The 14,640-nt window shown below is 46.2% G+C and overlaps 2 protein-coding genes across 2 annotated transcripts; one reads left to right on the forward strand and one right to left on the reverse strand.

The window, feature by feature from the left end:
- Positions 1–653: 653 nt before the first annotated feature.
- On the forward strand, positions 654–6,694 carry HSD11B1L (hydroxysteroid (11-beta) dehydrogenase 1-like). Its single transcript, XM_008947129.1, has 7 exons — positions 654–738; positions 2,192–2,322; positions 2,754–2,865; positions 4,534–4,625; positions 5,123–5,216; positions 6,046–6,211; positions 6,508–6,694. Exons 1-7 carry the CDS (start codon positions 654–656, stop codon positions 6,692–6,694), a joined length of 867 nt encoding a protein of 288 aa, XP_008945377.1.
- Positions 6,695–11,766: 5,072 nt separating this feature from the next.
- Positions 11,767–14,582, reverse strand: CELF5 (CUGBP, Elav-like family member 5; the record flags this gene model as incomplete). The annotated part of the gene is made up of 6 exons (XM_008947140.1): positions 11,767–11,894; positions 12,005–12,148; positions 13,177–13,260; positions 13,348–13,410; positions 13,612–13,758; positions 14,438–14,582. Coding segments are annotated over 6 exons (711 nt in total), but the record flags the coding sequence as incomplete, so codon positions are not given.
- Positions 14,583–14,640: the final 58 nt, after the last annotated feature.

Genomic DNA, 14,640 nt, shown 5'->3' on the forward strand with positions numbered 1-14,640 from the left:
CTTGGCCTTGTTAGACCTCATTCAGTTGGCCTTGGCCTATTGATCCACCCTATGCAGATCCCTCTGCAGAGCCTTCCTACCCTCATGCAGATCAATGCTCCCACTCATTTTGGTGTCATCTGCAAACTGTATTACAGAGGGTGCACCCGATCCCCTCATCCAGATCACTGATAAATATTTTAAGCAAGACTACCCTCTTTGGATCCCTTCCTCTTGTACAAGAGTGGGTTTCATTGTCTTCAGGCCTGCAGCTTTAAATTTTTCATCCTGCCAAGGTTACTTCCTCTGAACAGGGAATTGCACTGCTTGGCACAGCCAGAACCTAACCTTTCTTGGGCAAATGCAAACCACTCACAGGACTGTGGTGTCCCCACCCTTCAACAGGGAAACAGCAACTTCTTTGCAGCTTCTTACCAAATTGTTGATTGTCTGTGTTCTGCCTATCTTTCTTTCTTGACAAAGGTAACTGGCTCCCAGTGGAGAGACTTCTCAGCTGGAGTCTCAGTTCTATGTAGTGCCTCTCGTATAAGCAGGACAGAAAAGCACTTTACATGACTCTTGCAGGTTGGCTTTTAGCATCAGAGGAAGGAGACTACGGTGTTTTGGCTGGAGTGCTCAGCTTCAAGACTCCATTCTTCACAACTTGGAGTGATATGAAGCCAATTGGAAAAGTGCTTTGTGCTATAGGGATTGTAGCTGGGCTCCTTGCTTTCTTCTGGAAAGACCCTTTTAACCCAGGTAGGCTCAGCAGGGGGGGGGGTCATTCCAAACTGGAATATAACTCATATAAGAGGTTGAATTTCCAGCCTGTGACTTGTGGTCTCATTCCTGCCTATAGTCTTATCAGAGTTGGTGGCCCCAAAGCAGTGTTTAATTCCCAGCAATAAAGAAAAGCTTGAAACAAAGAGGAAGACAAAATGGTCTAACAGCATTTAAAAGGGATACTGCTGTCAGAGGAAAAAATGTACTTTGCCACTGCCTTGTCTCTTTTCTGTTCTGATTGCAAACTCTAGGGTCATGAACCATCTCTGTAGATGCGCAGTGCCCAGCACAAGAGGGCTGACGTTTCTCCAAACATGGCAAAGGATAAATGATATACAGGAGGCTCAGAGCATGATTTATGTGGTACAGCTTTTCATAATGTGAAAACCAGCTTCATCCTTGAAAGATACTGGTCCAGGAAACCAGACAAAGAGCATGTGACACAGCTAGCTTGCCTAATCATATCATTAGCCCTGGCCATGATATTCTAGGCACAATATCCACGACAAACTGTTGTGGTGAGCAGAGCCCACCCTAGGCAGGGATCGGCGTGCGGAAGATCTCGCGATGTAACGGAAAGCTCAGACTGCCCACGAGGGGCCTTGTGGGCGTGGCTTGTGCTATATAAGCAATTGCAGCTGCGCAATAAACGCCATTTGCAACATCCTTCATATTGAAGCCTGTGTCTGTGATGGTACCCAACGGCAGAGGTTGGGTGGCAGAGATCCCGGGGATCGGGTGTCGGTAACGACAACAAACATGAAGTAATAAAACAATTCACCTCCTGGGCAGTTGGGCCTGGGGATCGTTAATGGCAACTGAGCCATGCTGGCTGAACGCTTTTCACATCCATTATCCACTTCCATGGAGAGGTGGGAATGATGAAGCAAGGCTGGGCTGTTTGGTTTCTAACACACCAGCTGCTGTATGAGTGAAGTGGGTCAGTCTGAGCCTCCTACTCCGTGAATGAAGTATGAATCTGGGGGTGGTCAGAAAAAAAGCAGGGAACTGGCTGTTGCGTGCTAGCAAAGCTAGCCTGAGATGACTGCCATGTACTGGAGCATTTCTGAGGTAGCCAAGCTTTCCTGTGAACCAGGCCAGAACAGATCAGGATGGCTGACTACTTGACATGAGGTGACACAAGACTAATACTTTTGTTGTAGGCATCTGTCATAAAGGGAAAAACGGCTCATCCTTCAAAGATTAGGTGATTTTTGATTGTTTTTGGTCTAGCAAGAATTGCAAGGTATTGTATTGTTAATCTCATGGCTTCTTTAGGTCAGCCCTGCCTCTTCTATTTCTGGAGACGCATCAAGACTTTTGAGCACTTACGCCTTTCTACTTTAGAACTCTACTAATGCTTAAGGGCAGCTCCTCTGCTGCTTCTTTCACTTATTCTATATCTCTTGTTCTCTTTCCTATAAATAAGAGAGCTTGTCTGGTGCTCGCGTTCTCCTGACTGGAGCCAGTGCTGGAATTGGAGAGCAGATGGCATATCATTATGCCAGATTTGGTGCTGAAATTGTTTTGACTGCTAGAAGAGAAGCTGTGCTGCAGAAGGTAATAACTCATTACTGGGCATCTTCACATACTCAATATAGCAAAGGAGCTATGAAAGATGAATACTGCTAGAGCCTTAGCAGATATTTTGGAACAAAAAATAACTTAATGTAAAGCATAACCCTTAATCCAGAACAGTTCTTCTGAAGATGACTGTCTTTTTCAAGCGAATCCTGATCCTTTTTTCAAGGTAGATGGAATCTGCATCCTTCTAAGAGTTACCTTTATTTACTATCTAGTTAAACAAAGTCTGGATACAAATTGAACTCTTCATGGGCTGAATAACAGTAGATTTAAAAATAAAGTCTGTCTCTATCTAGAAGTGACTCTCACTGACTGTAGTACGGGAAAATACAGTGCCTTACAGTGTCCTGATTTCTATTCCTCCTACTCCATATTGTTTAATTTTTGGGTGTGTGATCTTTTTCAAGGTGATGGAGAAATGCCTGACTCTTGGAGCAAAGAAAGTATTTTATATCCCTGCAGATATGTCTTCCCCTTCAGAGCCTGAAAAGGTGGTTCAGTTTGTTGTCCAAAAGTTGGGTGAGTGTCTTGGGCATCTCTTTGGCTTTCAAGTATATAGACAGTTCTTATACTAGAAAGAGCTTTCTTTTGCTGACTACATGGCCCAGCATGAAAGACAAGGCCATTAACAGGAAGCATACTGCCCAGAGTTTACCATCCCATTCCAAAGAATACAGGAATTATATGATGTGACTAACAACAGGAGGAAAAAATAAATCAATATATTCACTCATGGTACATAATTTAGCAAAGGAAGAAGTCAGCTGAGCTAGAAACCAAGTCAGCAGTCCAATCACACAGAAATCACTATGGTAATTGCTGGAGAAGAGCATCATAACATAACCCTTGTTCTGTCCTGGTCTCAAGTGTCTGTCCCACCATTGCTGGAGACTCTAATTACACTGGACGGTCAGAGAGCCCTTCTGATAACAAGAAACCCTACATAGTGCATCACTACGTAAGTAAATTTCCCCCACTCCCTGCAAGCAGAGCCAGCTTTTTATGCTTTTAGCTTCAAAGGCAGGACATGTGGTGTTAATTTCCTAGTTGGTTTTCACCCAAGGTTGGCCAGGCCTTGAGACAAAACCAAGAGGAAGGGCTTTCCTGCCTGGTTGTGGGCATCATCCATATGTCAACCTTGATTCAGGGCTTGGGGTTTAGATCCCAGCACTTCAAGCTTCCTGCTTCGGTTTCCCCATGTTCCTCACTGAGGCAGATGTTTAGCATGGGAGGGTGTGGGGTTTGTAAATAGCAATTTGGATGCGGCCATCTTTTTAGCTGCTTTTCACGTGGAGGGCATGTCTTTTGCTAGGAAAGTACTCGCTCATAGTGCTTCACTAAAATTACACCCCAGCAGTGCGTCACCTGTCACAGGGTACCACATGTACATACATTTGCCCTGGGTGAGCAGGTACCATTTGCACACACCTGACCCTGAACACAGTGCCTTGTGTTGAGAGAGGCAGACACCAGGAGGTCTGAAAGCAGTGACCTGCCCCTGTAGCATAGCTCAGTTCTTTAATACAAAGGACAAGGGATGCCCACTGTTGAGTCCTTATCATGTCTTCAGGGTTCTTGGTTGGTGATCATGTGCTGCTTTTTGATTGTATTTTGTGCCCTGTAGGAGGTGAGTGATCATTTGGGTCAGACTGTCCTTGGGCAGCATTTTCTACTGTACTCACTAGCCTTTTGTCCATTACTTGAGTGTCTTAATTACTTCATTATGCTCTTAATTTCTTAAGACACCCACATCAGGAAAACCATATGTAAGTGTTCTGTGATTTGGATGACCTGCCAGTTCAGCAGCCATCAATTCATACTTTTAAATCTTCTGCTGTTTTGTGCTGATACATTGCCATTTTTCTGTTACAAATATGTATACTTATAACTCTGAAAATAGTGTTCCTTTAGAACTAAGTTCCAAGTCTGCATTACCCTGAAACATCATTTTTGAGAGCTGCTTTCAAGGGAGGACAGCTTTCCTTCCAGTTCTAGCCCTGAGGAGCCAGCAAGGCTGCTCCCAGATGGGCATATTTCATTTATCTTTGTGGTAAAGCACTTTCGTGTCTTCTGAGGGAGTGGCTTGGTTGGTGGTGCCCTCCTGCTGACATTTCTGAGTTCCTTTGTTACTGGTTAGCAGATGACCCCTTTGACTGGATTTTGGGGGTTTTTGACTCCTGTCCACAGGGGGACTGGATTACCTGGTGTTGAACCACATTGGCATGACCCGTTTCCAGATGTGGACTGGAGATGTGGAATACACCCGCTGGCTCATGCAGGTGAGGTTTCCCAGCAGGAAAAAAGCTCACCTGGAACTGGGTGAGTCTGGCTTATCCTGGGACAGCTTTGGGAAACGAAGGCAAATTTGAGTCTGTGGCAGTGGTTGAGAACAAGCCTTCTATTTCATTCATGCTTCATGTTTGGAAACGGGTGTTTTGCTCCGTTGTTGTATGTGTGCAGAGGAATGTCTGGGAAGGACTTAACTTCTTCTTTCTGTCCTTCTTAACTCCCATCAGCCCAGGACTGATGGGGTTTTACATATTTAGCCAGGGATTGATGGGTAGCTACAGGCAATTGTGCAATATATCCCTAGTTTAGGAGGGCCTGTAGGTGAGGAGCAAGCACTTCCTACAAATGTATAGCAAGTGCACGTGTCATTGCAGAACCCCGTAAGGCTGTTTGAGATGGTGTTTGCCATTTGAGTCTCTGCTAAAAGATTCATGCTGACCATCCCTCAAAACCCTCTTGCCTTCCATGTCTACTTTCATCATTCCAGGTGAATTTTTTCAGTTATGTGGCACTTGCAACAGCAGCTCTTCCCACTCTGGAGAAGAATAATGGCTCTCTGGTGGTTGTTTCTTCCCTCACAGGTTAGTGTCTTTAACTGACATCACCAGTCCAACTGACTTGCCTTGTGAAAACTGGTTCCCAGCACATCGTGTTTCTCTGTGTCCTTCAACCCCTCAACATGTTTTGGTGCTGCAGGTAGGGTGTTGGCCGGCTGGCCTTGTTTTCTGGAAGACCTTCTTTGTGTTGCACCATTTTGCATTCTCTTGGAACTTTGCTTTTTACTCACCGTGTGCACAGATCTGCTTGTTTGGCTCCTGGCCCTCAAAAACCTGCTCATTGCTCCTACATTTCTGACACAGCGTTAAGACTTCCTGCCACTATAAGGCCTTCTGGCTTTGGCCAGCCTAAATAGCAGGTTGCTGAGTAGCTGCACCTTCTGTACAGGATGGAAAGGCAGGAGAAAGTCTTCAGTGTGCTCAAGGGAGTTGCATCACCATATACAAGTTCAGCCTATGGCAGATCCCTGCCTTGTGATCCAACATGCTTTGGTGTCAAGGAAATGTCATGGCCAGATGCACCAGCATGTGACCCAGTCCATGTATTGCATGTGGTGGGGAAATGGAAGGCTTTTTAGCCCAGCATGTGACCTGGCACCTTTGTAAGTTAAAAGAAATTTCCTCCCCTTAACCACATACATGGTGGCTCTTTTGCTGGAATGTACTCACATAAAGTGGGATAATTTTCTAAGTGCCCATGTGTGATTAGAAACAGAGGGAAAGTCACCTGAACAGAACATGGGTTGATGCAGGATCGCAAAGCATCTGTCTTTGCCCAGATTCCCTCTCTATGATGTCATCCTCCTTGCAGCCACTTTCCTGGTGTTTTCCATTCTCTTCTTTGCCTTGCCAGGGAAAATACCCACTCCTTTCACCACTTCTTATTCTGCCACCAAGTTTGCACTGGATGGATTTTTCAGCTCGCTGCGCCATGAACTCATCATGCACAAGAGAAACATCTCTATCACACTGTGCATCCTAGGTCTGATTGATACTGATACAGCGTTAGAGAACACCAGGTGTGTATTTGGAGGAGGATGTAGAAGTCTGGGTGGGAGAGTGCCTGCAGGAACACATCTCTTCTTGAACGCATGCACAAAATGCACCACAACTGTGTTTAAGATAGTGTATGCATCTGTCTGGATATGCAAGGAAACTAAGGGGAAGTGTGCATCTGCTTGGGCATATCACAGGGGTTGTGCATGTCCACCTCAACACGGAACATGAGCAGAATGTGTGGTAGTCAGTCTGCCCTGTTAAAAACCATACCAAGGCTTGACTACCTTTGAGTGATCCTGTGACTGTTTCTTTCCAGGGGCAAGGTGCACTTGACTGCTTCTCCTGCTCCAGAAGCTGCACTCGCCATCATCCGAGGAGGTGCCACACGGGTGCAGGAGGTTTTCTACCCATGGTGGCTGCAGCATGTGTGTTGCCTCTGGGTTTTTTTCCCCAATAACCGAGACCAGGTTTTACAGAGTTACTATAACTACAGCAGTCCTTAATGGATGCCCAGTCTCAATCTTCCCTTCCATTCTACAGCACTTCTAATCACAGTCACCCATCCCACTAAGCAATTCAACCATTGGTGTCAAGCAGCAGCAGGGCATCTGTGGCAACAAAGTAACCTTAGCTCTTTTCATAAGACTCTTCTTGTTCTCCCTCTTATCCTGCTTCAGCCATAGTTCTGGTATTTCTACCTCTGTCAGAGATGTTTCCCATTGCTCACTCTATCCTAGCCCTCCACCTGTCTCCCATCCTTCAGCCTCACCTGTCTGTTTTTACTGTAGCCAGTCTTCTCTCAACTCTAGCTTTAGCCTCCACCTGTACAAGATGTCTTGGAATGTCTGTACATTCCTGGGACATCCTGCTCCACTGCTTCATTGTCTGTGTATTCTCTGACCTTTCTTGCTTCCTATAAATAGAATTGTAATTCCTAGATTTTTTTTTTTTTTTTTAGTGGCTTGATGTTATGTATTAATGCTTCTTATGTGAAGGAAGCCTGGTAACCTGGCTTCTGTGAGCCACAGACCTGTTGGTAGACATTTGCTGACTGCACTGTTAAATCAATCAGCTTTCCTTTGCTGTAAATGCCAGTTCCTGCACTGAACATGTAGAGTGAGTTCTTCCCTAACACATTATTCCTATGGCTATATGTCATGGCTTTTAAGTTCTAGCAGCGAAGAATAAGCAGGCTCAGCTTCACTCCTCCAGGGCTGAAGAAGTTTAAAAGGTCTTACATGGGCTCTTTGGTGTCTGAAAGGATGGTTATTTTGTGTGTTGTTTCCATCTACGATGCATGAATCCTGACTGAATTTCAAGTAGCTTTGAGAGCTCAACATTTTGTAGAGACTGGTTAACAGGTCTGGAATTTATTGGAACAGCTAGGTATTGCTTAAAAATCAGGCTTGTCTAGCAGAAATATAAGTAAAATGGAGTGTACGGAGCCTTGTCAGATGCAGTCTTTCTTCACTCATAGCTGCTCTTCTCCAAGGAAAGGAAAAAAAAAAAACCAAACATTTTGAGGGGTATTTCCTAACCAGTAGTCAGGCACCTTCCTGGGAAAGGCTCACTGCAAGCCACCCCCCGCCCCTTCATGCTGTTGATAGCTAGGTGCTAGACTAAGTGCACTGTTGTTCTGTGCTAAATATAAAAACGTGTCCTGCAAGACACATCACTGCAGCTTGAGTTCTTATTCTTGTTACTGGGAACAGCATGTGGCACTGATTAGTCCCAAGTACATTTTATTTGCATCACAGGCACTAGCTGAGTGTTTTCTTTCCTCTCTCCTTGGCGTTGACTGGATTTTTGACCTACGGAGCTGTGTGGAGATAAGAACTCACCGCAATGCACGAACTCTGGAGTCTGAACTCACCCCTTCTAAACCACACCTGCCTGCTTCTCATGATAGTTTGCACTATACACCTTGGCTCAGTCACTGCAGAATTGCATTGGTGCAGGGGCAAGGAGGTATCAAAAAATCAAAGTAGTCCTAGATTTCATTCTCTGCTCATACTGTGCTTTTCTCCAGCACTACAAAATAGAGGTTTCAAAGTAGAAGAAAGTCCCAGGGAAACGGGTGCTTTCAGTGAGGGGTGGGAGGGGTGAACCATGGGCACAGCAAAAATTCTCTACCAACCCTCACCTTCAGAGCTGAAGACTGGAATAAAAATCTAGGGACAGCCTTGTTAGAGACACAGGGACAGCATGGGGTGTTCAGAGTAAGGCAGAGTTGTACTCTGCAGGACTCAGGCTCTCGCATCCATCCCTTTTTGACTACATGAATGATTTGTCTTCCAAGTGTAAGCATTATCTAAAGGCAGATCCAATTAACACATAAAGTAAAACCCCAGTTACTTAGCAAGTAAAACTTTTATTAAATAAATTTAAGGGTTTTTTTTGACCAGAGTGAGGAATTTGACAGTGACAAAGCCGGTATCACACCTGTAACATTGTACAGTCACATCACTAACTGTGATGGAAGAAACTGTAAATGCTTGTTTAAAACCAGCCTGACCTAGAATTTCCTAAGGCCTTTTATTGTTTGTTCCCATTCTGCATTTGTTGGTCTTTTTTGTTTGTTTTGTTCAAAATTAGATTAAGTCTAAACTTCATGAAATTACTTGTAGCAGAAATAAAGTACATTATACAAATCACGTACATAATAGATGTTAAGTATAAAAATGGTATTTACAATAAGTAAACATGGACTATAGAAACACACAGACTCGCAGAGCTTCATCCATCTCTCATAAACTCTCAGCATCGGATACAGAGGGGTGGTTGAGGAAATGTGAAGGTACTTAAAGAACTGTGCCACAAACATCTGAACAAAGGGAAACTGGAGGAAGATGAGAATTGTCTAAGGTTATCTGAAGTCCCCATATCTCACTTCAGCATTAACTGCATCAAGCCTTCCCCACCAACTGTCTGATGGTTGAACTTGCATGCACGCATGAATGTTCTTGGTACCTTATCAAACTCTGGAATATTGAAACTAATAATTCAGAAGGTTTGTGGGGTTGTTTTTGTTTTCTTTGCTTATTTTGGTAGAAACTTACAGAGACTGTTTCCAGTTGTTAACGAGATACGCCTTGTCAGTATGACACCCCACCCACCCCCAGAGAATCTTCGTGAAATCAAGCCCTGAACTATGTTCTGTGCTTAAATGTATGTGTTTATAGCTGTATCTATATATACTGCATAAAATATAATCTGCCCCTTGGAGGGAGTGGTGGGGAAAAAAAACCCAGCACACTTTTATCATACTATTCTTGTGTCTGCTTGGGAAAGCTTTGCAGAGGGTATAAGAGCTGAGTCCTCTTCCTAAATTCAAATGGAGAAAATGTCCCGTTTCATCTTTGAATCAGAACTGCCCACTAGCCAGCATTAGGTTACTTCTGATGTGGGGAGGCAGCATGTAGACCTGGGAGGCTTCTGTCACTTTAGTTTGGAGATTTCATCTGCTCACACTCTCTCATCTTCTCTTGCCTTAATGAAGAAAATGCTCTGTTACCATGGAGAGCCATGAAACGCAGATGTGTGCCATGTGCGGGGAGGCAGTACAGCTCCTGTAGGTAAAGGGACTGGTTTCCTGTGCTTTCAGCCTAATTGAGGAGTACTCATGACAGGCTTTGGCACCAAGTTCCAGGAGCTTTTTCTGCAGAAGCCCTTGGAAAGGTAAGACTGAGAGCTCTTGAGATCCTTAACCAGGCTGGTGCTAAGGTCAGTGGATGAGTGACTCGCGCTGAGCAGCTGGCTGTGCCCTAATCCTGGAGGTATGTAGTTTTCTTTCTCCTTGCTTCTTTCTAATCTTGAGGAGAGATGTGCACGTGCTCTCTCTGTCTCTTTCTTTGTCTCTCTTTCTTGCTCTCTGTCCATCCAAGCATCCTCTCAAAATGTTCAGGCCTATCTGCAGTGCTTGCTGAGAAGACACTGTTGCAAAGGTAAACCCTTAACTTCCAATCCCTCTTGCAAGGAGTCAGTCTCTGAATGGAAAAGTTTGGTCCTGTGAGCCACTTTAAAAAAAAATAAAGACTGTGTATATATATATATATATTTATATTTATATTTATATTTATCTATGAAAGGGCCAGGAGATGGTGCAGAAGGGAGGAAGGGAGCTAAGTTTCCATACATCACTGCAGTAGCCTAGAGACACACCAGTGGGTTTTCTTGGTCCATGTACTCCAGGCATACCCCAAGAGGAAGAGCTTTGTGTCCCCAAGGGCTGCTGGTTTTCTGGTCCCTTTGCAATGCACCACATTAGCAGCAAATAGGCGAGTCCGTTGTGGCAAGAATCTTCCTGCTGGGCAGATATTGAGCCTTCTCTTTAATTGCATGTTTGAGAGAAGAGGGCAGAAGGGGGATGGGGTGGGTAGGTGGGGAGCAGGGGAAGAAAAGGGGTGATGTCAAAAGAGTTGATAAATTTACTGGCCTCTCTGTAAATCAACCTGAAGCAGAAATTCTTCCTCTCGACTTTTCCCTTCACCTGAATAGAAAGGGAGGAGGGAGGGAATTGGGAGGTTAGGAGGACAGCTATGTAAACCTCAGACTTTGAGTTGCTGTTGCTTAAAGGTGGCAGGAAATGCCCCCAATTAGAAGGGACGGAGATCAGCCCCCCTCCTTGTTCCCAGTCTGTTGGCTGGTAGGAGCTAGCTCTTTGACAGCCAGCTCTCATGTCAGGTAGCAATTCTGTGGCCCTTCAGGGTCTCACTTTTTCCTCTGCTTTTCTGTGATCCTTGTGAATCACAGGATTGTCCTTTCCTACCCTGGAATGCATTCTCTACAGACTAACTTCAGGGCATGTGTAACAGACAATTCAAAATAAAATTATTGGGTTTTAAAACCTTTTTTAGGAAGACAAATGCTTTTTATGCATGACCAAGAAGTAGACTGAAACCTTGCTTAGACCACAAGCAGGTAATTTGAACCTGCCTGCATGTCAGCATGCCTGCCCACCTGCATGCACTGATGGGCCTGAATGCCCTGGACCAGCCTCGCCTGCAGTTTTTGTCCACACTCTCTGCCTGTGGACCTGGGAGCCTCCTTATAGCTCAGGCCCGTACCTTCGGTCCTTGTCTGATGTACATCATGGAAGTGCCAGTGTCCACTTGCCCATGAATCTGGACTCCAACCCTTGGATTGTCTTCCCCTCTGGACTCCAACCCTTGGATTGTCTTCCCCTCCTGATGTTAGATCTGTTTATTATTCTCATTATAGACCTGCCTGGCAGTCACTGTCTGACCTCATTCACCTTCACCAGACCTGACCCTGATCTGGATTTGCAGATTGACTCTCTGGCTTGGCCTTGGGCCTGCCTCATTGCCACAAACTTGCCTGATGATCTAGACTCTTGGTTGAACCCGGCCATCATCTCCAGCCCTGCTTTGGTGCTGGAGCTGGGCTCTGGCAGATGAGGCTTCTGCCCTGTTAGCTGTGTTACTGCATTTAGCTTCTTGCTTCCCATCCCATAGGGGTGCAGCCCCTGACACTGGCCAGCATTGTGTAGGAACTGTGCTGGAATGGTGCCAGCTTTACCTGTGCTGCAGAAGTGACTCCTGCTGGTTCACTGATGTCAGTAGGGATGATTAGCATCCTTAGGTCGTTTTAACTGGACCTTCAAACGCTTCATGCCAATCTGGAAGCCATTCATGGCCTGGATAGCAGTCTGTGCACTGGATGGGTTGTCAAAGCTTACAAAACCTGAAGGACAGGACAGAGGCATGGATAGTAATGGCACCATTGGTTCCATGCCCAATGCATCAATGTCCTCATTATCCATCATGCTCTCACCCACTGGTGTCAGCACTCACCAAAACACTTGCTCTGGTTGGTGGCACGATCCATGAATACCTTGGAGGAAATGATGTTGCCAAAGGGCAGGAACATCTGCATCAACTCATTGTCTCCAAACTCCTGAGGGAGATGGTAGATGAAGAGATTGCAGCCTTCAGGACCTGCAGGCATGAGGGCAACGGGGAGAGCCCCCAAAGAGAAGGGGAAAAGAAATGGGCTCAATTCAGAGCATAGCCCTGGTGGAGGACCCCAGCACTGCTTTCTGTCTTGAACTTCCCCCTCCTTGTCTGTCACTGGTCCATGAAGCATTCTGAGGGCTAAGAGCAGCTGGGAGGAAATATGCAGAACTAGAATTTAGCAGATTCAGAGCTTGCCCAGTTCCCATGTGGGGTGCTGGACACAGCAACTCTGTGACTGTCTGGGTGCTGTTTTGCTGGAAGGAAATTATCTGAGGTGACAGCTCCTTGTTTGTGGCTATCCCAGTCCTAGGAGAGCAGCAAACACCGCTATGTGAAAGCTGCTGCACTAGCATTCCCTGCCCACAGCAACACAGTGGTTGCCTTCAGCCCATAAGCCAGAGCCCCAATTGGAAATCTCCTGGATTGCAACACATCCAATTTATGGGCTGACCTGGTCCTGCCTACTCCTTCACTTGCTCCCTGTGAGTCTGATGAGTAGAAGGAGCAGTTCCCTTGCTGACACCTGTGGTACAAAGCAGGAGCAGACAGAGAATGCCTTTATCCCCAAGCCAGTTTTGGAATAAGCTGAAAAACAAACTCACAAGGCTAACAAGGCTGAAGAGAGGACAGCAGGCTGGAGATGCTGTTTTGACTGGTAGTGTGGTTCTGACATCAGTAAAGATGGAAAGAAAGTGCTGTTGTCTCCTGCCTGCATAGGGAAGGTGCTGACTCTATACCCTTTGGTGTCAAAGCTTGATGTTCTAGTGCATGTGGTACCCTTTGTCCTTGGCAGCATCTGGCCAGGCATAAGCTCAGAAAGCTTGCATGACGAGCATCCTCTGAACCTTCCACTCACTGCAGAGACATAGCTGGTTTCATAATCCAGCTCCAAAAAGATTAGAGTGGACAAAGATAGTGCTGTCTCCTCTCCGTTAGTTCTGTGGTGCAGTAGAAAAGCTACACAAAATCCTACCCCTGACAGACACAAATGTTCTCACCCTGATCCTTACCTTCTCGCTGCTGCTGCTGCAGGATGGGAGGTGGCTGAGGGATGCTCTGAGCAATGGGGGTGATGGTGGTAGTTGGATACACAGCTATATTTCAAGAAGACAGAACAAACTGTTTACCTTAGAATCTGGTCAGCCACATAAGGGCCTGAGGGAGACAAGGGAAGCTGGTACCTGCATACTGCTGAACTCCTGTGTAGGCTGGGTGCAAAGACTCTGCTACTGAAGGGCCCTGGGCTGCAAAGAACATAATCAGAATCACAGCAAAAGGAATCACTCATGTATTCTCTCTCTCCCTCTAACCCCCCCAAGCAAGTGAGTCTCACTGTGTGGCTAGTAGGGAGCTAGAAAAAGTGTTCTGTGTGAAGAATCCAGTAAAGAGGAGCTAACTGCAGTTCCTGCGGTCTCTGGATGGTTTTGTTTTCCTGCTCTCCGTACCTGAGTATGGCACAAGGCCATTGGTGTAAACTGTTTCCAAGGCTGGATGCCCATTTGGGAATGGTACCACTCCAGTGAATCCATTTGAAATGGGTGCCACCAGTCCCGGCATGGCTGCTGGTCCCAGGAGAGGTGGTGAATGCAGCCCTGTAGAGAGGAAGCAAAGAGGACATCCCATGAGAGCTGAGGTCAGGCAATTCCCATGCTCCCTCCTTCCAGCTGCCTGCAAGATTGCCATGTATGAAGCTATTATCTCTTCTAGTTGGCACATGGCGTTGACAGACTAGTGCTGGAACCTTCACAAAATTAAAGGCAGCACTAGTAAGAAGCATGTGCATGGCATTACTAGTGCTGGCTGCCGTCAAGAGCTTTGGGATTGAACATTTTTAATCCAGGTTTGTACAGCAGCTAGCTTGACACAGCCCCCTTCCTGACAGGTGGCCAAACCCAATACGCATTACTGCTGCTATAATTACTGTGGGATAATGATAATGAACAATAACACTGCTGTACTCAGTTGCAAGTCTGCGTGGGAACCCCATTCTTCTTTATCAAAAGGAAAAAAATGCAGCAGAGAGGAACAGCAGCAGGGCAGGAGAATGTGCATGTGAGGGTGTCAGGAAGGTTGCAGGAATTTCCACAGAACTAGGGACTACGCTCTGTCCTCGGAAGCAGCATTGTTAGAGAACAGTGGCCTAAACCAGATGCTGAGCACAGAGAGATGTGGGAACTGTTTTACCTGTGTGAGCACTGTGCTGAGTGCTGGGCCAGGAGGTTCATGAGTAGCAGAGGATTCGCTGCGTCCTGGCCCACACCAGGCCCTCACCTGACGCTGGTGCAACAGGAGCTGCTGGCAGCCCGTTGAGACTGACGGCACCGATCTGCTGGATGTGGCAAGGGGAAAAGGCAACACCCGGGCTCACGTAGCTGCCGTGGGAGGTGGAGAGAACCGTCGTCTGCTGCTGCATCAGCTGCAAGGCAGGACCGGGCGATCAGGACCCCGCTGATCCCAGGCCGCGCGCTGCCGGG

This window comes from Merops nubicus, unplaced genomic scaffold (assembly GCF_000691845.1).
Source record: "Merops nubicus isolate BGI_N331 unplaced genomic scaffold, ASM69184v1 scaffold27790, whole genome shotgun sequence".
NCBI classification, from domain to species: Eukaryota; Metazoa; Chordata; class Aves; order Coraciiformes; family Meropidae; genus Merops; species Merops nubicus.